The sequence below is a fragment of the Amphiprion ocellaris genome, chromosome 2 (assembly GCF_022539595.1).
Source record: "Amphiprion ocellaris isolate individual 3 ecotype Okinawa chromosome 2, ASM2253959v1, whole genome shotgun sequence".
NCBI classification, from domain to species: domain Eukaryota; kingdom Metazoa; phylum Chordata; class Actinopteri; family Pomacentridae; genus Amphiprion; species Amphiprion ocellaris.
The window spans coordinates 22,702,197-22,728,230 of NC_072767.1; the positions used below are offsets into that span (position 1 = coordinate 22,702,197).

Here is a 26,034-nt window from a genome sequence, read left to right on the forward strand (position 1 = left end):
TAATTTCTAGAACAGAAATCAAGTCTGTTTCAGATCATGGCCATTCATTCTTACTTTCCAGGGAAATCATGCTTATAGAGATTTCTTCAGATTCTGGAGTCTGAACTCTGAACCTTATAATGACATTATGTACCTTAGATGATAAAATCCCCAAATTCTTAGAAAGTTTATGTTTAGAAATATCATTTTAAATATTTGAGCTATTTGACCCCACAGTCTTTCACAGAGTGATGAAGTCATCCTCTTACTTCTGAAAGACTCGGCCTTTATTTTCTCAGTTATCCTGCTGATATGTTGCCAATTAACCTAATTAGTTTTCAGATGTCTTTTGTTGTTCCTGTCCAGCTTTCTTGCTACATTTTGCTGCCACTATATTCTGGGTGAGCATCTATTTTTTAAAAAAAAAAAAAACAACAACAATAACATTTCTCAGTTCCTACATTTGTCATGTTGTCATTGTACTATTTCCAATCAATTCTTCTAGGTTTTAGAAGGTTTGCAAATAATTTCATTCTGTTTTTATTGACATTTTACACACCATCCCAACTTATTTATGAAATGGTTGTATGCACAGTTAAACGTTTAAGTACAATAAAACGTTTTCTTAAATCACTGCATGCAGTGCAGTTCTGTGTGTGCAAATGTTGTTCACATGAAGCCCAAGCTTTAAAGAAAGCGATCACTCTTAGCGATAAAATCTTACAACTTTTCAGCTTTATTCTGAATCATACAATTTTGTCAAATAGAACTGTGTAAAACAACAACAAAAAAACGGTGAAAGATTGCACATTCCAAGCTAGTTTAAAATTGATGTGTAGCTGTTTTGAGTCGTTAGTTTCACAAAAATATAAAAATCTTACACATAAGGGCTCCAAAGTGAGTGAATTGAAGTTTCTCTTTAAATGATACTTAAGATGATTGAAATGTGAATGATGATTTTCTTCTTAATAAGACGTTTTAACTTTCGGCAGCTCTGTGTCTTGCGTTGTGTTGTCCTGGAAGTACAGGTCAGCGTACTGCAGAATGTGATCGACAGCATGAAGAAGCAGCACATCTGTGTTGACATCCAGGTTCAGCTCTGAGGAGTAGTTCTTCACCGGAACGATGTAGGAGGTGGACATACCCAGCAGAGCTCCTGCTTTATTCATCTGCAAAACACACAAACACAGCTGCAGGACTCAGTTTGGCTGGGTGACAACAATATCACACCAGACAAACTTTCAGGTGTCTTAGTGTCACCTGAAAATAATCATCTCAAACAGTCGTGTGGTTTTTAAGAATTGAGACTGAAGTTACTCTCACATCTCGCTGAAAGTTGACTCTTGTCTACTCTTACTTTAAATGGAATCTAAACAGAAAATACATAACATCTGATAGCTTCAAGATCCTCATTTGTAAAGCACTGCAAAATGATAAAATATAGTCTACGCTTGCTTTGATCACTTATTCATGGTTTCTACTGTGTAATCAACACTGCAGATGGAAGCAGACAGCTTTTGTTCAGTCACATCTCACATTCAGAAACTGTAATTTTTTTCATCTTGACCAAACCCAAACGCATCAGAAAGGCAGATTCATAATAGTCTGTCCAGTTCAGTAATTAACAATGAGTCATATGATTTCTGTTTCCAAGCCTGTGTTGACTTGTGGTAATGTGAGGCCAAATTGTGTGTAAAACCTCACCTTATTGTTAACCAGTTAGTGAGAATTATTTGACGATATTATTAATTTTCTTTACATGGCCCAAATATTCCGTACATTTTTGACTACAGCATGTGTATACTATCATATGATTATTATTGCAGATGCAGCCCAGTGAGACTAAAGGGTTACATGACAATCTAATAATGCATATTTAGAATATGTTCTATCTTCTCGACTAACTACAGAAAAAAAGTGAAATATTGAGTCTGTATTTTAGGGTTTATAGAAGCTATCATCCCCAAAGTCCATGGTGTATAGTTAATTTCCATTTTCCTTACAGAAAAAAAATAGGGAAAACAGAAAACATTTCTCAAGCTACATATGGTTTATTTCAACCTACCACTTCCTGAATGATGTTGCTCTTGTAAACATTGGTGACATCTTTGGCCGTATCTGGACACACTTTGTCCACATGTGTCAGCAGAGCAACCTGGTGAACACCTAACAAAAAGAATACAGAGCTGTCATGAAGATTTCACTGCAAACATGTTAGAAACTGCACTCAATGCTTAGTTTCTATCAAAATATATTACTCAACATCACTTTCTTCCAGCTGATATCTAAAGAAAGGTTAAAATTTCTATGCATATCATTTCCTCTCTGGTTTCTAATATTGCAAAATCCACCAACAAAAAAATATCTGTGAAAATCTTAATGCAATGCACGGTTGATCATTTAATCAAAAATAAATACATTCAAACAAATAAAAACACATTTGGAGAAACTGTCAGAATGACTAAGCTTACAGCTTCAATCAAAACTCCTCCATACAATAAAATGCTGGTGATGTGAAACGAACAGTAATAAAAAGTGGTTGGAATGAGGTAAAACTCTATACTAACTACTACTGATGAATGACATTCGTTCCACTGAACATCTGTCTCTGTGTAAATATCTTTGTGTTCAAGGACCTGTTGGTCTTTTGCTCACCCAGGTCACTGATGTGCTCTCTGAGCTGTTGGAAGGTCGTGCTGAGGCCTTTGGGGTAGCTCATGACTTTAGAAGCGTCCACTACAAAGACCACACAGTGGATCTGGTCTTGAAGGCTCGGTCTCCTCACATAGCCCACAGTCTCACATGTCACTGGCTGACTTGGGCTGAACTGGGAGAGAGAAAGGAAGGGATTCAATTTAAAGAACTGTTGTGTGCCAGCATGCCAACATTTGTTAAATAGGCTGATGAGTGTGTCAGTAGTTAGTCACAGGTATTAAAGTCAAAGTTTTGGTAAAAACCTAATAATCAAATAATGGCAACACATGAAAAGACCTACAAATTTATTGGCAATCTATCAGATAGTGGCCAAGATGTTTCATTCAGAACCATAAACTTTGATGAATCCTTTCGGTGAAGATTAATTTCTTTACCTTAACATGTCCATATGGAACTTCTCATATATTGGAGGAAACATTTCCATTGATAATGTGTTATACTGATGACAGTCTCAAAAACGAGATTCAGACCTCCAGCGTTTCACACACGTAACTGGTTTCCTGTTTGAACATGCATTGCTCCACTATTACAGCTTGCCATTGTATAGTACAGAGTAGTTCAACAGTGTCTGAGCAGAGTCGTAGGTGAGCTGGTGTGCTCGAGGTGCAGCAAGTAAGAAAGATGCAGGGACTTCCCAGTTCAGCACATTCTGGATGAAGAAACTGTGTAGAGTTACGTCTAAGCCATTTTCAAGCAAGAAGAGCTGCATTTAATAAAACAAAACGAAAAGAATTTAATTAATGACCAGAGGGGACATCAACCTCTGGGTGGTGCTAGAGGACAAGTCAGAGAATCACTATAAAAGTATAACACATCATCTGGGAACCATGAATGCCTGTGCAAAATATGCAGATCTATCTAGGAGATGCCAAGCTGGACTAAAGTGGTGAACCAAAGCACCGATCAGAGACACTGCCATCTTTAACAACTGTTCTAATACAATACTGATCCTGCTGACCTTGTGTCCCTCAGGTACATGACCTTTAATGACTGACAGGACATCATGAAGACTCAGTCCGGTCATTTCTCCATTGCTCAGACCCATGATATCACACAGCACCACTCCGGTAGGATCCTCTCCCTTCTGACCATGGATGTTGTAGGGCTGTAGCTGGCAAAAAAACAAAGAGTTACTCCTCCAGTCTTTATGACACAAGAATGACAGCTTGAACCAACTGTCTTATTAAGATCAAATGTGAGGTATTCAAGTCCAGTTTTGCTTTTACGTAGCTTTTTGTCTTGTCTTTTATTCTTAAACCTCAGGTCTTGTCTGTTTGTATGTATATTTTAGTGTTGTTTATCTTCTTTCCCTTCAGTATGAACTGGCCATTACTGACCAGAAAAAAATATTTGAAAGATAACATTTACTGAGTTTACTGAGGAAACTTTCTACTCTGACAAACACTGTGAGACTGAAAGCTTGAGAAAAGCTAATAAGAGTTTTGCCTGAGATGACATTCAACAGAAAACCCCTAATTTTGTCCTTGGTCACTGATCGTCTACATCTCATCATGATGAATCATTGGGAAAGAGAAAGAAAATAGCAGGTGTTTTAAATGTTGAGATGAAAAGCTCAGACATTCAGTGTCTCGCTCTGAGGCCGCATGAGGCTCACACTGTTCTCCTGTGTTTGCTTTCTCTCAGTGAGTATAAATGTTGCTGCTCCACTTGTACCTTCTTGGTGAAGCTGCTGGAGAAGGAGCCCACCATGGCCCGATTGGTGACTCGTCCATTGAACACTGACTGGACCGAGCTGATGAAGCTGGACTTTCCAGCACCGACTGGACCGAGGAGGAGAACCTGAGCTCGAGTCACCTCCCCACAGCTCGGTCTGTAGGAGCTGACAGTCTTCATCAGGTTGGTCCGTTGCCTGGGTTGGAATGTATATATAGCATGACTACACTTTATAGCGTAAACTGCACTACAAGTCGTGAACTCTGATTTCATTGACGCCCAGTTCCCAAACAGTTAATAACAAGCAACAAACAACAACGACGTAACAATCAACAGGCAGTGAATGGATGAATACAGGTAAACAAACTAATTACCTGTGATAGTCACTGGAAGCAGTTGCTAGAGCCATGAGCAATTTAGAACCACTTTGGAATTGAGAAGCTAACTGTAATTTCTAAATTCACGTTTAGCAGAAAGTAATACTTGCATATTGGTGCTCCAGCGTCAACGTGTGATGTCAGAGAGGGGGAGAGAGCTGCAGGGGGACATTTTGCTGACAAGAGCTGCTGGAGGACGGCACCTTTGCATAGTTGCATTTAAAAAGTGTGCCGAAGTAAATAGACTAAGAGTCAAAGCTCATAGTTATAAAGAAAATGTTCATGCAGTATGCACTGTAAAAGTAAACGTAAGAGGCCCCAGCTTTAAATACAAAGAAGCCCGTGAAAAATGCAAGATAAGAAACCCTAAAAAGCTCTAAATTAAGGAATACAAAAAGCTCTTAAAAAGCTGAAGTTGATTATTTTTTTTTTGGAACTTTTTATTTTGATTTTTCCAGTTTAACATAGAACTTTAACTGAGACAAAATCAGTGATGTAATACAAAAAAGGGTACAAAACATAATGCATACATAAATATTGCTGCATATGGTGCAAATGTACATCCGATATACATTCTACACTGCAAAGATAAAGACACAGAATAACATACAGACCAATATGTACACATACATACATATACATATATGCATGCATATATACACACATACCCCTACCTATATACACATGTACACATTCACACACACATAGCTAGTCATCGTGTGTCAGGGCCCGTTTCCATTACTCAAAGAACCACCTCAACAACCCAAACAGTTTACATTGTCAGGTAGTTTCCGACCATGCTCCACCTCTGATCAAAAAGGTCCATAATTTATTTTTTCTTCTTTTGATTCTTGTAAGTGACCCTACATAATTGTTCATAATATTTAGCAAAGGCATCTGATACTGTTTTGGGGTGTGTTTCAACATCATCTGAATAACGTTGTTTAATTTTAGGAACTATACGACTCGCTTGTGCCTTCTGTAGTTGAAATGATAGTAACCTGCTGGCCTTATTTCCCAGTTCATAGTATTTCCTATCAATGAACCTAAGGGCACTCTCTGCCTTATATGTTAATATCTCATCTAACTTGGCTCTATTTTCTTTAAGTTTATCAAGAACTTCTTGTTTCCCATGTTGTTTATGTTCTTTTTCTAATCTCTTAATTTCATTTTCTAATTCCACTTGTTCTTTAAGTCTGTCTTTCTTTAACCTTGATCCTATTGATATTATTTTTCCCCTTATTGTGGCGTTTTCTGCATCCCACAGGATGGAAGGCGAGACCATTCCATTATCATTCAGGGCAAAATATTCAAGTATAGCTGACCTTATTTCTTCTTTGATTCTAACATCTGTCAGTAGTGAAATGTTAATTCTCCAGTACTTCATACACGGCTCCAATCCCAAGTCAAGTGCCATTACAACTGGGCTATGGTCTGAAATGGTCATTGATTTAATCACACAGTTCTTAACCTGGTATATGTCCTTTTTTGAAACTAAAATGTGATCCAACCATGAGTAAGTCCCGTGCACCTGTGATATGAAGGTGAAGTCTCTCTCAAATGGGTGAAGATGGCGCCACACATCTACCAACCCTAGCTCTTTCAACATATTTGATAGGCTTTTAGACATTCTGGTTTGAGGTTTTAAGGATATTGGTAATTTATCTAGTTTATTATTTAATACACAGTTCAAGTCCCCTCCCATAATAAAAATGCCTTCCCTCTTGTCTGCTACCAGGTGTGCAAGCTTTTTGAAAAAATAAGGGCAGTCTTCATTAGGTGCTTAATCATTTAAAATCATTACCTTACATCCAGCAATTGTCCTTATAACCATAACATATCAGCCCTCTATATCCTGAGACTTTTTCACAATGAAAGTACACAGCTCTACTAAACAGTATAGCTACCCCTCTCTTTTTGCGTTTTCCATATGAACTACTATAAACTTGATCTACCCAGTCCCTTTTTCATTTTTGGTGTTCTATTTCTGTAAGGTGCGTCTCTTGAAGTAAGACTATGGAGCAGTGCATTTTCTTCAACTCTCCCAGTATCTTTTTTCTTTTAATTGGGCTGTTTATTCCATTTATATTGTAAGTAATTAAATTAAGTAATGTCATCATTGTACGTAGATTGTTTCATGTAACACAGGCCTGACCATTTACTAGCATCTGTTAGACAGAAAAAAAGATGTATCTCCAAATGTATAACACTAAGCAAACTGAAACTCACCACTTGTCTCAGGTAGAACATAATAAGAACACTAAGAACACAAAACAGAACTTCCACATTTCCAGCCAGACACAGAACATAATCTGTAGCTATGTCTGACCCTCGGTGATAATAGGACAGAGGGTGGTGACCTGACCCCTCTGTGGTAGATCGCACACAATGTGCAATAATAACCAATATTACACTGACATGTAAAAGCGGTCTTAATGAGTGTGACTCACTCATGTAAACAAAAAGAGTCCGCCGTCAGAACTTATTCTCTTTTGTTTTAATATTTTGTGACAACTTGAGGTTTTAAATTAAGCTTTAATATCCTTTAGTCATTGTCCATACATGTTCACTTCTATAGCTTAAGTAATCTCAGCCTCCAAATTGAGGCACATTAGGATAGTTTTAGGCATCATATACCTTGTTTATATTATTCGTCCTCCTTCTCTTGTTCCATCATGGCCTTCAGATCCGATGCTGCCAACATGCTGCTTTTCTTTCTCCTTGTGCTGATGTTCCATCCTTCAGTCAGTCTCTCCTCGATGCGCTCCTTCTCTCCGTACTGCACCTGGACTCCCAGCTCTCTCAGTGTCCTCAGCGCTCATCAGCATGGGGAAAATCTTTTCTCCTGAGTCCATCTTGAGCCTCAGTCGGGCTGGATATAGGCACTTTGCCTGTATGCCATTTTGCTTTAACTGCTTGATGGCTGCATGAACCTTAGCTCGCTTCTTTTGTAGCTCAGGAGAATAATCTTGATCGAAGAAAATGTTCTTATCTTGAAACAGCACCTGTCCTTGGCTCCATGCTTGTTGCAAAACAATGTCCTTTACAGCTGCATCCAGGAATATCACAATAATTGATCGTGGGGGCGCCGCTGGGTTTGTCGGTCTGGTCTGGAGTGAGCGGTGCGCTCTTTCAATTTTAATGTCCAGGTTAGGTGGTAGCCTCAACACTTTGGGTAGCAAGTCCTTCACAAACTCAGCCACATTGCCTTGTTTACTCATCTCTGGTATTTGGAAAATCCTAAGGTTGTTTCTTCTCAGCCTGTTTTGTAGGTCGTCACATATATCCCTGAGTTGTCTATCATGCTGAAGCAGGTACCTTAGCACACGCTGCTGTCTCACCCCCGTATCTTCCACTCCGCTCACTCTCCCTTCCATCTCGCAAATCCTCTGCTGATGGTCACCAAGCTGCCCTTTAATATCAGTCACAGCCTTTTCCAGGCGCTCAAGTGTCTGTGCAGTTTGTTTATGCCCTTGAGTATTTTCTTCGCGAAGTTTTCTCATTTCCTCTATCATCAGAGACTCGGTATCGCACACCTTGTGACTAGTAGCATTTAAGCTAGCGCTGTCCGAGGTCGGTGTTTTATCGCTTGTTTCTTTCAAAGTCCCCTGTTTTCCGTGTCCCTTGTTCCTCGAGGAAGATGACATCTTGTTCATATATTAGTTTCCGATCTGGAGACCTTAAATATCTATAGCTGTCACAGTTTTCTAAGTTTTTCTGACGGAGCTTTGTCTCTAACCTGTTATTTCAATCATGACGTCACCGGAAGCCTCCACTGAAGTTGATATTAGAAAGCACCGTGTTTAGGTAAAACCAAGTAAAGGCACCAGTTGCATTCCAGTGACTTTCTCTTATATAGGAAGTTCTTCGGAGTCAAATTCAAATCAGCATCTAATCAAACATGGAAGTGTACATCCCAAGGGGTGGTGTTGAGCTTCATTGTCTATAATACATCATAACTTCATTTGAGTGAAGTTCTTAAACGTATAAATTTAATTGGTAAATAGCTGCTATGATCACGGACATGAAATCCCGCTGTGATTAAAATTATGTCAGACATGATGTGTTCATCTCACACGGTTCCAGAGAAATAATAAAAATGTAAACATGCAAATAAACTGTGGAATTTCAGGATCCATAAAAGTAAACTTACACTACAATAAAAGATACAAGCAAACACATTCAAAACTAAGAAAAATAACACTAAAGAATTATACATGCTGAGGGCCTCTCTGTCTTTTATAGCTGTCACAGAGAGAAGAGGGTGTTTGTGTCTCGTGTGTGCTTCTCCACAAACACTTCAGATATGATGTGTTCTTCTTTAGTACCGGTCCTGATGACCTGGTATCAGAATGAGTGCAGATGTTGGGATCATTACATTGGTGATGTTGCATTTTCTTAATTTTGGGATTTAAAAATTTCATTCTTGTACAGAAAGTTGTGGGTGTTAGGGGAGAGAAAGGTCAGGGGGTCACAGTGAATATCTAATCTTCTCTTGGTGCAGTTACGTCCTGTTGTCTCAAAGAGGGTCGTTTGGATGAAAGTTTTGGGTTAGCTGGGTTACCAAATTTACAGCTGTGAGAAATGTTCCCTGGATTCTCTGTGCTGCTTTGAAATATGCCTGGCAATAAACTGTTGTTCTGCTCCTTAGTACACTACAGTATGTAACATGTTCATATGCTGCTCAGAATATTTTAAGTATTTAGAAAAAAGGCAAAATAGAAATTTATTTATCTAAAGGAGCTAAAATGCATTCGTTTGACTGCTGGTAGTTCAAATCATGTGAACTTTACTGAAGAGAACAACTCTACTCACTCTTCTGTCCACTCCATGTCTCTCCACTGAGATACCAAATATGGCTGAGCTGCTGAAGAAACTTCCATATCTGAGGAGATTTAATGAAACATTCAGTCTTTGCTAAGTTTTACCTCTTCTGGAAAGCAGAATACAAGCAAATGAACCTGACTATCATAGCACATTTACACTGTTCTTAATTTTTAAGTAACAAAACACAGCGATGCAACATTCAGACATTTCCAGAAGCTGCAACTCAGTTTATTTACACAAAAAGTGTCTCAGACCAGAGACACAACCACAGTTACTTCAGTGTTGTGGCCAGAGACAGACTGAACACAGATTTGATCCATGTAATGAAAATAAATTAAATTAGGGAAATGAATAGACTGCTTATTTTTTTGGGAATTGTAACATTTGGTTGAATTTACTGTTCTTCTGTGTTGTTTCCAACAGTCCAAACTGTTTTTGGAAGTGACAGAAATGGTCCAACACAGTGTAGAAGAGGATTTTCAAATCTCTCTGACCATCCAACAACCAGCTCACCAGTTGTCCAACTTCATCCAAGTTTAACATATTGGAAAAACAGCAGTTCAGGAAAATTTTTAGCATTGGTGCTAAATTTCATGTTGTGTGTTTAAAGAGAGCATTGTGATGACAAGTTGTTCCTATATATCACCATTATGGCATTTTGAGAATTACATTTAGAATTTTGAAATATATATTTCAAACATACAAATTCACAACTGGAAATACAATGTATCGAAACAACTGCTACTACTAGCACATTCAAATGTTTTCCATTGCATCCTCTATTCTGTACCAGTGCTGCTCTTCGCCAAAAACTTTGCAAGGAGCGACTAGTAACTTACCTGGGAATCTATACGAAGATCTGTTCTCCTTTCTCCCCATTGAACTCTTGCTTGTAATTTGGCTGGGAGCATCATTGACGAGTGTTGTGCCAATAGTAAATCGGGCTGCAGTAGTATTAGTAGTGGGAAGTGTACTTAGAAAATTAAAGCCGCTTGAGCTGAAAAAAAAACAAAAAAAAAACAATTACATACACCAGAGGGCGGGCACACACAAATCAAAAAGACAAAAATCAACTTGACTGTGTTTGTTAGTTATGTCCCACTTACAATACTATTCACTAAATACCCAAGATGTGATGAAATTGCATTTGTAAGGCATTACTGAAAAATTCTGTGATTGAATTCAGTAGCAATAAAAAAGCAGCACACAAAATGAATGCAGCTGCTGATCCATGACTGACTGCACTGATTTAACACAGCGTCCATTTCTTGCTTTCTGATTGTCCACTGAGATGTAGGCCAACATTTTGAGCGTCTTACAACATGCAGTGTGGCATTAAATACGATTCTGAGCAACAGGGATCTTTCTGTGTGGAGTTTGCATGTTCTCTCAGTGCAGCGTGGGTTCTCTGACTTCCTCCCACAGTCCAAAAACATGCTAAGGTTAATTTGTGATTCTAAATTTTCCATAGGTGTGAATGTGAGTGTGATTGTGCCCCGTGACCCTAATGAGGATTAAGCAGTGAATAGATAGTGGATGGAGGAATTTAAACTTAGCCAACCATGACCAGTGTGAAACATCAGGGATTCTGTCAGCTCATCAACACCAGCCATGCATTATAAGTGATGAGAGTCAGAATGTCTCATTTACTCTCATGGTTCACAACATTTACTTTTCCGTCCACAGAAAAAGAGCACACCATAAAGAGAATACTATAAAGTAAGATATTGTAGGCCTTCAGCTATTTCAGGAAAACAAACCAGACAGCCGTCTAAAAAAATGGGGAAATAACAATAACTGTAATTTCAATGATCCTTTTGACATAAAAATTATATGTTTAGACTCACCAGTCAAATCTGATTAAAAACAAGTAAACAACTAAAGTTTAGAGACTAAACATTTTTTTTCACCACAGCAACAACACAATGGCATGAGGCAACGTTTGGCTGCTACAAAGCAGATGACTGGCTTTTGATGGGGAGAGCAGGCCATGTGCTATACAGCTGGCATCACTGGCATTACAGAATGCTCCCACACATTTCTGTTCAGGATTCTTCGAAGTGATGGATCTCCTCTTTAACATCTCAGGCAAATCTCAGCTTTAATTTGGATACATGATCTCTCTATTGCAGACTTTCTTTACTGTCTTCATTTACTTTAGACTTTGTAAAACACTCACTGCACTATATTCTTATCCATTCCTGCTCAACATTTCTCTTAGCACTACAATACAATGGCGGGGTCTTGACTTTGTTTACTCCTGAAAGAAGCGCTCAATAGATATAAATAAAAATAAAAATTGCTTAAAATTCAGATTTTTTTATTTAGTGTCAAACCAAGACTTGTAGTATGACCAGCAGGACACAATTGATGGCTGCAGTAAATTTGGTGACTCTACAGTGTATAAAAGTTAAGTAATTAAATATTTGTGTAGTGCCTCTCTTCGCTGTTGCAGCGGTTTTGCTATTTGCAGACGGTCCCTGTTCACTCGTCGCACAGCCGGCTGCTCATAGACGTCAATGTTATTTCTGCAGCTTGAAAGACAGCGACTTTTGATAAAACTGGTCTTGTAGTACATTGTCTAGCTTACAACGATTTGAAAGAGGCATTGTTTATGTTTTTACAACGTATATCTCATGAGTTATTGATGCCGGAAGTCCGAATCTGTGAATATCTTGCCAACTTTACCTGACTATGTGGACAGATAATATAGACCTGACAATAGCAATAAAAGTGTAAAACATTTTCTCTCTGGCTTTAATTTGACTTCTACTTCTATTTGAATGCAATCACGTGCATTTCCATCTTTTTAAATTTATACGGGAAACTGTGAACTAAAATAAGACTTTGTAAAAGTTTATACTGCAAACAAACTATCTGAGCGCAGCTGCGGTGAGAGACGAAACAGACTTTCACAGCTGCATCCAAAGCAGATCAAAAGCAAATAACTCAGCTGTCACACTTTCCAAAACTAAACTCTACGATCTCAACCTGCGTAATTTAACAATCGAGAATTATTACCCGATTATTTCTCCACGTTCATTCTGCATTTTGACCTCTGCGAGTAGATGTGGCGAGCAACAGGATCTCTGGACAGACGGAAAATAAAGCAGAAGCAGAGGCCGTTTCCTTTCTGGAAAAAAGAAAATGAAACCTAAACTGTCTCACAGAGGATGGCTCAGTTAAGTTCATAATTATTCATACGCGGGGGTTAAAGTCCGTCAGAGCGCAACTCCGCCTCCTTCAGTGTCACAACATCACCAACTCCTACAAATGCTCAGATCTGCCGTCAGACTGTCTCTCCCTGGATGTCCAAAGTCTCCCGCGTTTCTGTGAGTTTATCAAACAGCTGTAGCATCTCACAGCAACAAGGTCCACACCCCTGGGGCTCTGCGCAATTTACGCATTCGTCACAGCAGCGCAAACTTCTTTAATTATTTACATCTTCTGAAATGTCATTATAGTCTTTGTGGATTTCAGTGATCTTCTACAAGCAAACAGCTGAGATGTGGTGAAGAGTCACACTGAAGTCATCTGGAACAAAGCAAAGTGAACTCAGTCCTTTTTGTTTTCAGCAAAAATAGCAAACCTAGTTTCTTCTGGAGAATTGGACAGGTGAATTGTGCTGCTTAAAATGGAACATTTGAATCTTAAATGGATCGATTTACAGATATGTGCATTTCTTGTAGGAATGTAATTGTATACTGAGCCATTTATGTTAATTGTAGTGACTTTACCTGTAGTCACTGAGGTGGCAGTTAGTGTCCTTTAGTCTGACGCGTGCGTCAAATTAAAACAGTGTCTCTGCTCGTTTGTACTGGATGTTTCTTTTATTGACGGCATTGCAGGTAAGTTATCATTCAGTCAACATTAAGTTTCCAATAAACCAAAATTATATAACCAGACAACATTCACCTGCTTGACACGGCGTTTGAACACGGTCGAAAACTGTTGGGCTTCCTTCTCCCAACTGCACACCTGCATTCATTCATTCATTAGCCATCATATATGCAGTCCACTCCCGACAGTGGGCAACCCGTGGCTCCTAAAGCCACACCCACACATTCATACCGACACTATCAACAATCAAAACAAAGTAACCATATTTTGGCTCCAACATTAATAATATTGATTAAAAACAAAAATGATAAAAGGTCTGCCATTGCAGAGTATTTGGGTGTTGGCCTGTGTTGCTTTAGAGTCATTTGTGAATTCAAAGTGCCCCGTAAAGGTTTTTTTCCCCTATAATTGGTTTGAAAATGTTGTTTCATCCAAACGACCAAAAGGTATATAATATATATAAGAAAATATCATAAAATGTAATAATGCAGAAATAATATATCCATTTTTAATGAGAATCTTACTAGTATCTGGCTATTTTGATTTTTAGATGTATTTGACTGAATTTTCATCACTTCAGTTAAGGTGAACTGGATTTAGTTTTAGAGTTTTAATAAAAAAAATATATTTAGAAATTTCTAACATTGATATCGCTTTCCAGAAATGGTGCGTTCATTGCACATCCACATCAATGTGTACACTTTTCCTGGAACTACTTTCTACTGAGGAAACAGTCCCTGTTGTTAAATAATGCTTTCCTGGCAGTAGATCAAATCTGTGTCTATCAGATATGAGATATTTTAAATTTAGGGTTGCTGTCTGTAATTCTCAGTAAGAAATTAAATTAAAAACAGATTTGTATGCACTCTGCAATATTGACGGGGTTTTTAAACATTTCACTTTCTTAACCTAACAGCCTTGCTGGCAGTGGTGATCAGAGAATTTGAGTGGGTGATGTTCTGGTGCATGTCAACGTTTGAATGAATTGATTGCAAAGTTAGCTCTTTAAATGGATTAGAGTTGTAATTGGAGACTAACAGGTGCAGACCACTTTGTCTGCAACAGTAAATCAATGCATTTGGTTTATGTTGTCATATAATGATGAAATGTAGAAATGCTTGAATGCTTTCTCATGGTTAAGTGCATGAAATGTTCCTTCTGCCTCTTCTCCTCAGATGCACCAGAGGGAGCTCCAGTCTTGTGTTTGGTGCTGTAGTTTTTCAGCTACTGGTTGACAGTAGGGGTCAACCTGTGGCCACATTTCCTTCTTTCTTCTCTACAGGGAGATCCTGCAGCCTGATATCCAAAACTTCCTCCTGCACTGAAGGTAAATGTGTCCTGACACACTGTCACTGTCATCACTCAGTAGCTTTTAATACTTTGAGAATATTTTGAGCTGAACATCCACGTGTAATTGATGGTGCTGATTGCAGTTTCTTGGAAAAGAAACTTGCTTTGTGCAAAGGTGTGTGTATGTTTATGTGTGTTTGGCTGGATCGAGAGAAAGTTAGTTTTGCCTGCTGGAGCAGTGTTACAGTGGATGGTGATGGGGAAACTTAAAATGGACTGATTTTAATGTAACATACAGCAATCAGTTAAATCACATCAGTACAAATTAGATAATTATTACCAGTAGTGTTGATGTTTATGACTAGACTTGATTACTAGTGTTGTGTATCATTTGTGATGTTGTTGAAGTGCTGACAGCTACAGACTTAAATATTAGTTTGGTTTTGCTCCATTTTACAAGATGTTACACCTGTAAGAAAAACATTAACTGTAGTTTGAAATCCCATTCCAAAACTTATAGACATTAGGTCAGACCTTAGAAATAGTATGAAGTATAGTGATATTCGCTCCTTGGTTTGTGAATTGGTGTAAACCTTCAAACATGGACACACTTTCTACTTTTTACCAACACTGCTATAAACTGCTCTGTTAACCTTTACTCCATCATTAGTAGCAATTAAAATTGGATTATTAATATCCTCGACGCCTTTTTTCTTGCGATTACAGGTCAGAAGAGAGTGCACACTCAGCAATGCCCCTCTAAGCTAAGCAGATGAAAAAAACAATAGTCTGCAGGTTCTTTCAGGTCACTCGTCTGTCATTCATTCTGGCTTTATCCGGGCTATTTTGACCAGCTGCCAGTGACTGACCAGGCATAATAACAGCATAACAAGACACTGCTACCCTGATGACCTTGTGTCTATGGTAAGCTTTTGCTGTGTCAGTAAAAATAATGGGCCCTTATTTTTAAATTATGGAGCCCTTTGTAGAGGTAGTGAGCAGATAAGCAGGTCCGAAACTCGTAGAAACCACAACTGAAAACTCAATGCTCCAAAAAGAAACTGGCAGTGTTCAAAAAGCCTGACTCACCGGCTAATGTTAGAGTAGGAGCTGCTTAGTTATCTGAGGACAACACACAAATCAGAACCTGCCACAGCCTTGAGGTCATGACTGGGTGTCATTAAAAGGGTGTGTACCTGTTGGCGATCTGGCAGCAGACGCTGTCTTTAGGTTGTTATCTGTGGATGGAGGATGTTTCCTCACAACACCTGGAGACACACAAAGCATAACATGGTAACAGACCTGATAATTTCACTGTCCTGTGACCAGAAAATGATGTATTTATAAATATGTGTAATGTGCACTTAAATAACTTATGGAAATACCTCAGGTGCTTCTAGAAATACAGGTCATGAATCTTACATGTGGATAATAAATGCTTTGTGCATGGATTGGTTAAAACCCATGTAAGAAGCAGTCTTTAAGGTATATTACACGATTATTTCAAGATTGATTTTTTGTGTAAATATTACATAAATGAAAAAAATAGAAATAAAATAGAAATGCAAATGATTTATTTTATAATTAAATATAGCATCTCTAGTGATCTTTTCATGTAATAATTACATAGGGCTACATAGATGCAAAACACATAGAGGATGCTGGAGTGGAGGCCATTTTTCTAAAGTTGATTTGGGCACCAATCACTACCCAGAATAAATATTTTCATAACTGATTTTTGGAAAAATATAGTGTAAAACAATTACCAAGTAAATAGAAAATGCTAAAACTATCACTTCTCACTCAGTGGATATGACCTGATTACCATAAATGCTGCTACACTTGGAAAACAAGCTGCTGGGACTTTTTCAAGCTTTAAATCAACTCGATATGCGTATTTCAAGGACAACAACACTGAGACTTACTGAGCTATGATATACACACTGATGAATGTGTTTCACGTAACACGTTTTCAAAAACGGGGAGATTACATAAAGGCTGTTGCTTTCTGTCATTAAGACGGTCATAGCTCTTCTTTGCCTCCCTCGCTGGCTTCAGTCCATTGGTCTTCAAGTGCCAGAATCACGAAGGTAGATTCTCATGTCAGCCAATGTACAACCAACCTCGGAAATGGAAAACGATCCGAGAGATTTCCCACCAAATCTCGCTGCCGGCCAATGGTCATGTAACTTTCAGGGCGGAGGCGGCCATACTTTGACCTCTCGCATAGTTTTTTGTTTATTCTGAATTAGTATAAATTAGTAGCAATGGATTCATAGCTAACACCTTTACACCGGCTTCTCTTTATCATCCGGGGCTGTGAGTTCAGACAGTTTGGATGGTTTCAGCTCTGACTCAGCAGCCCCCCCATGATATCTGTGCAGTGGAGAGTCGCAGGTGGGAGGAGGAGGGTGAGCCGTCTAAACAGGGAGCTATGCTGACTATGTAGCCGTGTGACACAGCAGTCTGTTTTAAAGGCAACACCCCCCCGCCCCACACTGGACCTTTATCCATCCACGCTAGATGACACACATACACTCAAGTTTCACTCTCTCCACTGGAAAGCCTGCCAGTAGACTCGATAACCTAAAGTGCAGTGAGGGTTGAAATGAAAGCGCTGCAGTGATCTGGATGGAACAGGTTGGAGCTGCAGACAGGGTTAGGAGAACAACAACCTGAAGACTGGCTTTTTGGATTTTTTTTGGTTTGCTTTTGGAGACATTATGTCAGGCAACATAGGAGTAGATAATGAGCGATTACAATCTGGATCTCAGCAAACAGACAATTGTGGATGTTTTAAACTATGGTGAAATTCCATTTTTGTCTGTTTTTAAATGTTGTTCTTTATTGTCGTGTCTTTAGGCTGGTTGTCTGCTAAAAACACAAGTTGTGGCCTTTATTTACATGTACGCTGAGAACACTGAAGTTGTTCAAAATCACATTTATACAATCTGAAATACATTTTTTTTTTGCCTTTTTTAAAAAAATAAACCTTAGATATACTGGCACATCTATACCCACAGTATTTATACCACTGGCGGAAAAAATGTCGATACTACAGTGACAGTTCAGCTGAAGTATGATGCTAAACACAGATGACATTTGCTGTTTTTAATTCGTATTGATTATTTCAGTCTATTTTGGTCCTTCTGTTCCAATTTACTCTCCCGTTGCTCTCGTCACTACACCACAGTGGAGGTGATAATGTGACGTTTGGGTTTTGACAGCTATAGGGTGGACAGGACATGGTGTTCTGTGCTTACAGCCTCTGATCATGTTCACAGGGCCATGTATAGACCAAGGTTATTAGAGTGAACCAAAACCAAACTACCATCTTAACCTCGGTGGTTAAAAAAAAAAAAAATGTAATGAAGCAAAATAAAAATAAAAACTAGTCTTTTGAAAAAACTAATTAAACTTTTTTGTTGTGCAGTTTAAAATGCACTTTGTTCAAATGTGGAGGTATCGGTTCATATTGCAAGTGGGATGTCCACCTCAATTACCTATATATGTGCATATATAAATGTACTATATATATATAATTTAAAAAAAATACAAAACTATATTGTCTTGGGTATAGTCCTCAGTGGTCCAGAGGCAATCACTCCACCTGACTGGAAACTTTAAAGTGGTTCATCTGGTTTGTTCATGTCACTCTTTCCACCCTGGAGTTCTCATCTGTACTGAGGCTGGTTGAATCTGTTTTAAAAACCAACCTGACACTGTTTCTCGAAGGTTGCCAAGCATCTCACGTTAAGTGAGGAGGCTGCCTGATACTACCACAACTAGCTGGGATTGAAGTGTTGTTCTGTTTAGTTTCTCGTGACGAAATTTTGATTTTGTAGACTTACAGTTGAGAAATCTTACAACTACAGCACGAGTGTGTCTCTTACTGTCTAATTTACCGTTTTGTTCAGGCATAAATGAAAACAGCAATTTTTCTTTATCACATTTCCCTCTGGTGTAGTGATGGAGAAAAGAAGGCTTTTTGTGTTTTAAAATCCTCCCAAGTGTCTCCTGTTTATAGAGATCAGGGTGGTTCTCTCACTAATAATCTAAAACACTGATCACAGGTTGGCGTTCCCCAATATAACACCTATTGGCAATGGCAAACTTATAATGTTGTTTCCTGATCATATGAGGCAGTTCTCATACATACAATCGAGGTTCTATATGTTTTTCCAATTTCTAGGAATAAAGGACTGACAGGCCGAGTTTCCCCTGAGGACTGCTACAGGTATCAGCATGACTATGTGCTTTCCTCAGGAATGAAAACAATTGCTGATGAAAACAACTTGGGAAACATCTAAATTGTGCATTTTCATCATATGCAGTATATGCTGTGTTTTGACCCTTTGTTACAGGCCTGTCTGCTCTGTTGCCATGGTAGAGATAGTTTCCAAGTCTTGTGATGACTTCTATAAGTGTACTGCTGCTGCTGATTTACATGACTCTACCTGTCACTCAGGGTGATCCATATGTGTGACAGTAATTGAATCCTTTTCAGTGGGTGGGCTGCTGCTGGCAGAGTGTCAACAATCAAAAGGTTCTTCACAGTCGAAGTGTCTCTGAGCACAACTCAGAAACCTCTGCTGTTTATTTACTGTATTCACAAGTAGTTAAAACGCACTTTGACCTCTAGGCAGCGACTAATGAGTAATGTGGATAAACATGACTGTGCTGTTGCAGTCTGCCTCCTCACATTGTAATTGTGATTGTAATTTTCCATATCCGATGATGCATCTTCTGAATGTGTTTGTCTGTTTTTTTTTTCATAGTCAAATGCTGTCTGTACAATAGCACTTGTAAAGTTCAACGTCTGCCTTTAGATTATCTTCTGTTGTTATTTGTGCCATTAATTTCTCTGTGCTGTGATTTTTGATTTATGCTGCATTAGTGTTTCCAGCATTGGGTTACAACTAGACAAGCAGGTAGAATACTCACTTTGTAATCACTTCAGGCCATTTACATACAGTTATCTACTGAGGTCTCTATCACAGATGACATGCTGTTTATTGACATGTCTGTTTTGTTTTTTTCTCTTCTTCATCTTGAAAGTATTAATCAAATGCACTTGTTGCAGTCAGAATAGCAGAATGTAAATTGCCAGGTTGGAATGAGACAGTTGATGGTGTTAATGTGTGACAATCAGCTGTTATGGTCTCGGTCTCAAACACACTGCTGCCTGTGACTCACTTTGAAACAACTTATGAGTTGTTATTATTATCACTAGTGTCAACCTCAGTGGACAAAATTTTATTTTCTTTGAGCAACACACCATACTATGACGTTTTTACAATGATGGTTCTACTATGAAACCAGTTTGACATGTTCAGGTGTTCTTTGTGTGAAAACTCAGAGATTTCAGGTATCAGATGGTGGTTTTCAACTTTCTTTGTTAACTTTCTGCTTCAACTTTAAAGTAAATTTCCTTCACTAACCCAGCCCTCTGGACTTCCAGTAAGCTGTGTTCCTATTGGCTGTCCAGGTGGCTGTGTTCCTATTGGCTGTCCAGGTGGCTGCTTGGTGTTATCAGGAACACCTGAGCAGCTCAGTGTCTTCCTGCTTTATTTAGCTGCAGCCAAACATTTCCTCTGCTTCTCTTCACCACAGAACCGGGTTTGGCTCCTTTGCTTTAGTTTGTTCTTTAGGTGTTGGCTTGCAGCTTCCAGCAGTAAAATCGTCTTTAATGTGTTTCTTGGTGTGTTTTAGGGCTTTGTACTGGATAGTTGTCTCTGTAAATGGGGTTCTTTAGCCACAGTTAGCACATGGTGCTAATGTGTGCAGTGATTAGTGGATTTGGTACAGCTGAGTTGTGTCTTTATCTTGGCTGTAGTGAGTCTTTAGAGGTTTTTGGTCAGACACATTCTGTATTCTTGTTTGAGAACCAACGTTGGTTGTCCAGAAGGTAAGAGTTCCTGTCCTGATTCTCTGTTCTCAAAGGTTCTCTGGTAGGCTGCAGGAGACTTTAGCATTTGGGTTGTGCTAGTTTGGTTTTTGTATGGTTTCATTTGGACGACTATCTTGAGGCCCCTCCATGTGGTTTAGTGAGGTTTTCTGCAACAGTTCTACATAGCAACCTGCGGCAGAAGAGCCTTTGAGAGTTTTTAGGAAGTTCTGGAGACCAGACTTTAGAGCAGCAGAAACATTTGTCAGCAGTTTGAGCAGGAGAAGGTGAGCTTCAGAGTAGAAATGAGACAGAAACCTTCTTGACCCGTGTGGTGAGGTCCTGGAGCAAGAGTTTGAGCAGGTTGTGAAGAGTCTGTAGTTCTTTGGTCTGAAAGCACAAGAAGAGTCGACTCATTAAAGGAGAAAACAGGAGATATTGTTGGTTCTTCTGTCACTCTCCAGTTTCCTTAGACTGAATATCAAGTTTATATTTTAAATGATTTACCATGTGAGCCCAAGAAGACTTCAATAAACTCCCTCCATCCCCTGGACACAACAGCTTTTATTACCATGTCAAATCCTTTTTTTTTTTTTTTTTTTTTTTTTTTTAATATGTTTTTGAGTTTTAATCATAGTTTTAGCGTAGTTTTTTCTCTTTGCTTGTTTAGTTTTGTCATCTGTGTGAAAGGTGCTAAACAAATAAAGTTGAACTGATAAACTGAATAATTGACTAACTCATGATTGTGACAACAGAAGTATTTTCATTGTGATTTAAGGGTTTATTTCATTTTTAAGGTTGGGGTTAAAATCTTGACAAAAAAAGATTAAAGAAATAAATTGCATTTAAAAAAAGCAATTAAATCAAAGGAAAAAACATTTAATACAATAAAACTTTTAAAAAGAAAATTAAACATTAAATACAATTAAATCATATTAAAGAGACAAAATATTTAGTTAGATAATTAAATTGAAGATACAAAACATGTAATTATGAAATTAAACAAATGTTTTTAAACAAAAATATTAAACATTAAAGATGAAATATTTTAGATCATTAAACATTTAGAAAATACAATTAAACAATAAGAATATTAAACATTTTTAAAAAATACAAAACATTTAATTAGGTTATTAAACCTTTAAAAAGACAAAACATTTAATTAAAAAATTAAATGTGTAATTCGAAAATTAAATCTTAAAGACAATAAAACTTTAAATAGCAATTAAACAGAAAATACAATGAAGCATTTAAAAAGAAAATGAAACATTAAAAGGTGGTAAAACATTTAAAAAGAAAAACCTTAACAAAGATTTAATCAAAAAATTAAACATTGGGAAAGAAAAAGGAATTTTTCAAACAAGCTGATAAAACATTTGAAAAAACAACAATTAAACATTAAAAAGACAAAACATTTCAAAATCAAATCAGACATTAGAAAAGAATAAAAGGTGAGAAAAGAGCAAAACTAAACATTTAAGAAGAATCAAACTAAAGACAAAACATTTGAAAAGACACCAGTTAAACTTTAGAAGATCAAATTAAACAGAAGAGACAATAAAAGGATGACAAAGAGCAAAAACAAATAAAAGTCTTAAAGCGTTTTCTAGTCTGAAATGAAAACATCAAGTTGTTTCTTCAAACATTTCCTCTTTCTATGTTCTTGGTTTGATTGTGGACAGATTTACCAAGAACTCATTTAAGAAAACTGCTTTCTGGATAAAGTCTACTAGTTGTTGAAGGCATTGATCAAACTAATGTTACCTTCTGATCTCCACAAACTTTACTGTTCAGTGAAGAGAATCAAAGTTTGTTAAGGATTTCTAAAAAACCCACAGGTGAAGGTCTGAGAAGAACTCAGATGGATGGTCTAAATGTGAAATCAAGACTCATGGTCACAAGTTTTAAGGCTTCTGTTAACCAGAAAGTTCAAACTAATAGAGAAGTACTGAGAATCTTTTAAAACTTCAGCCCTCAGACTGTCTAAAGGTTCAAACTAACAGAGAACTACTCAAGAAGTTTTAGGTTTTCAGTCCTCAGACTGTCTGAAGGTTCAAACTGACAGAGAACTACTCAAGAAGTTTTAGGTTTTCAGTCCTCAGACTGTCTGAAGGTTCAAACTAACAGAGAAGTACTCAGGAACTTCGAGGATATCAGTCCTTGGGCTGTCTGAAAGTTAAATCTAACAGAGAACTACTGTGGGACTTAGAAAATTTCAGCCCTCAGACTGTGTGAAAGCTCAGGTCCTGAGGACTCGGGAGGTGTGGAGGCTTTGGAAAGTCTTGGAACTGAGGGTTCCACCCTCCAGCTCAAAGGCTGAAGTCCAACCTCCTGAGAAAAATGGTCGAGTTGAGACTCAAGTCAAAAAAAAACTCGAAAATGACAAAAAATAGATGATAAATGCGCAAAAAAAAGGAGATTTGGTATCTGAGCAAGTGGCTCAGGGAGATAAGAGGAGAGACTACAGAGCAGAGGGTCGCAGGTTCAAGACCCACCACTGGCCTTTTTCTTTCTTTGTCTTTGTCAGAATTTTGAGAAAATTTAAGAAGTGTCTGGTCTTGAACCAGCGACCTGCAGCTCCATAGGCAAATCCTTAACTCACTGAGCTACAGATCAGATGAAAAGAAATAATTTCGTCGTCCCTTTGACATCGTAGTTTCCGAAGTGACCACAGGGGTGGAGCCAAGGCGGAGTCTGGGTGGAGTCAGGGCGGAGAGTAGGCGGGGAGGTGGGTGGCGGCCTCCCCCCCTCTACTCCCCCACCTCCCCCCACTGCCCACCACACCTTCCCCCGCCCGACGAGTTCTTCGAGTCGCCACGAGTTCTTCGAGTCTCCACGAGTTCTTCGAGTCTCCACGGATTTTCCCGAGTTTCTGGAGTTTCCACCAGGTCGGAGGCAGAACAAGTTGTCATGAAGAGGTGTTGAAGTCGGCCAGGATGGACTGACTTTTTACAGCGACTAGAAGGAAGACCACTAGAAGAGCAGGTCTTTAACCACCATCCATAAAATCCATGGAGTCTGCTCCAGAGAAATGAAGGGAGGTCAACTTTTATCAACCTCCATCCAGATGTTCAGCTTGATATCTTTACTTTGACATTTTTAGCACCACAAACCTTTAGTATCACACTTTATTATCATTTATTAGGACTTTAATGGAATCCACCAGCAGATTTACTTTTTGTTGACAAACTTTATTCTTGTCGTCGTGGGACTGCAGTATTTAAAACCGTTTCTTCTATTTGACCTCATGTTTATTAGTTTTAGTGGAGAAAGTTATTTTAATTGTCCATTAGTCTCTTAAAAACCAAATAATAAATTTGATTAGTCAAGAGCTTTAAATTTCTTACTTTGTCATATTTTAAGTATGACAAAAAAAATATAAAAATAAAGCGTCAAATGAGACAATTTGACCTGTAACTGGTGTTATATAAATAAAATAGAATTTAAATTGTATGTATCTTGTAATGTTGGAGTAATTCAGCCATATATGTTGGAAAACACATTGTCTTTGTCCATTAATCTGTTGATCGTTTTCTCCAGTAATTCATTTCTTGTTTTGGTTTATAAAATGTCAAACCCAAATATATTCAGTTTACTGTCATAAAAACCAAAAAGATTTACATTCGTGATGCAGGAATCAGGCAGTTTTTCACTTTTTATCTTAGTTTAGTCAGAAAGATAGTTGATAATGGGTGAATTGTTGCAGCTTGTGAGCCGTAAAAGGTTTTAATCTTTGGGGCTGAGTGTCAGAAAACATTTAGAAACCAACATCAACAAAACACTCAAAGATCTGAACATCATTTGCATGACAATGTCTAATTAAAGGACATTTATTTCCAATGTAAATGTGTGATATTCATCCTCTGGAGCTTTCTCTTCACATCGTCTTCCACCTGGACTGGTTTGGTCGGGAGCATGTGCAACAAACATTTGAAAAACTGCACTTTAACATCAATGAATGACACTGAAGTTTAATCTCTACATAAATGAGACTGAGTCTGGATGTGCTGCTCTGTCATTAACTCCTAAGTTTAGGGAAAGTTCAAACAAAAGAGGACAGTTTAGATAAGACTTGAGAATGAGCTTATTTTGAACAAACATCTCAGATTTTCTGAGCTTCAGCACCTCTAGCAAGATAATTTAACAACAAGCAACTCATGAGATCCAGAAGTTGGAGAGAGTTAGCTTTAGCTGAGCCAAAGAACATGTGGGATGCTAACCTAGCAAACATTTCAGACTTTTCTCTGTGAATTCTGAGAAATAATTTACTATTTAATGACAGCTACACATCTGAACTCAGTCTCATTAAAACAGACTCTAATTCAGTGTCATCCATCCATATTAAAGTGCAGTTACCCAAAATGTTTGTTCCATGAGCTCCAACAAAACCTGTCCAGGTAGAAGGCCACTTTGACAAACAGGAAGTGGACGATTCCAAGCAGATTTATAGAAGGGGAACCGGACTGTACTAAGTGTGGTGGAGTATAGAGGGGTGTTTTGTGGGTTTTTAAGGCTGATAATGATTATTACTGAGACATTTGGAGTCGATATTCATTTGCAGTAAATGAAAGTATTTAAAACCTTGGAGTTAAACTACGTAAGGACGCCTGACGTTGATTAGCTGCGTAAATACCATTATATACAGTCTATGGTAAATACGTATGTGAATCGCATCATTGGCTGCAGCAGCCAGTCACCGGTCACTCACTGACTCACATTGAAAAATAGCACAGAATGAATTGTTACGTGTTTATTTTATTTACAATTTAGGTTGGATTTTTTTTTGTGCGCAGCGCAGATTTTCTGTGTGCGGAGACCGTGTCAGCAGTGCGCAATTGCGCACGTGCACAGCTTAGAAGGAACAGTGGTTATCTTCATTCAGATTTTGTGCTGTGCCAAACAAACTCTTTCAAAAAATTTCCTGGAGCATCTCAGGAGTACAGCTTTCAGGTTTGTAGCATTGCAGTTAATGAGAAAAATATCAGCTCATTTGTTTGTGGATTAAACCTTCTACACTCATGTGCAGGTCTAAGCCAGAATGACCAGAGTATTCTTGCAATAACAGATGCAGAAATGCATCAAAATAACTTGTACATTATAACAAGAGACATGGCCCAGTGAGATTATCATAGGCTCTATTTGCTGCTCAGCTCTATGAAGTTGCCTGCTACCTAACACAGACTGTAAACATGCTTTAATAAGCAAGTCAAGCTATCAGATGTCTCCCTGTCACCAGAGCAGCTTGTTTGTGCACGAGACTTTGCCACAGGATCCCACAAATAGCTTGCATAAACACCTCCTGAAATCAGTTTATTTTCGGTCGTTGTATATCAAAGGAGCAAAGATAACTGGACAAAAAAACAATTTGTCACTTGTACACAATGAGCTGGCTAGTATCTATCGTCTGCTCCAACATCTTTATGGAGAAAAATATACAAAAGATAA

At 38.2% G+C, this 26,034-nt stretch overlaps 1 protein-coding gene and 1 long non-coding RNA gene across 2 annotated transcripts in view; both read right to left on the reverse strand.

The window, feature by feature from the left end:
• Positions 1-685: 685 nt before the first annotated feature.
• On the reverse strand, positions 686-12,855 carry LOC111574043 (interferon-induced protein 44-like). The gene is made up of 8 exons (XM_023278435.3): positions 12,594-12,855; positions 10,412-10,569; positions 9,561-9,630; positions 4,369-4,564; positions 3,653-3,805; positions 2,635-2,806; positions 2,045-2,145; positions 686-1,148 (listed from the first exon to the last, which is right to left on the reverse strand). The coding sequence occupies exons 1-8, from the start codon at positions 12,620-12,622 to the stop codon at positions 945-947; spliced, it is 1,083 nt and encodes a 360-aa protein (XP_023134203.1). The 5' UTR covers positions 12,623-12,855; the 3' UTR covers positions 686-944.
• A 7,087-nt stretch (positions 12,856-19,942) lies between these two features.
• Positions 19,943-26,034, reverse strand: part of LOC129350098 (uncharacterized) — a 32,383-nt gene continuing 26,291 nt past the window's right edge. Inside the window, exon 2 of the long non-coding RNA XR_008603336.1 lies at positions 19,943-20,979. This is a non-coding gene — a long non-coding RNA (uncharacterized LOC129350098). The remainder of the gene's footprint in view (positions 20,980-26,034) is intronic.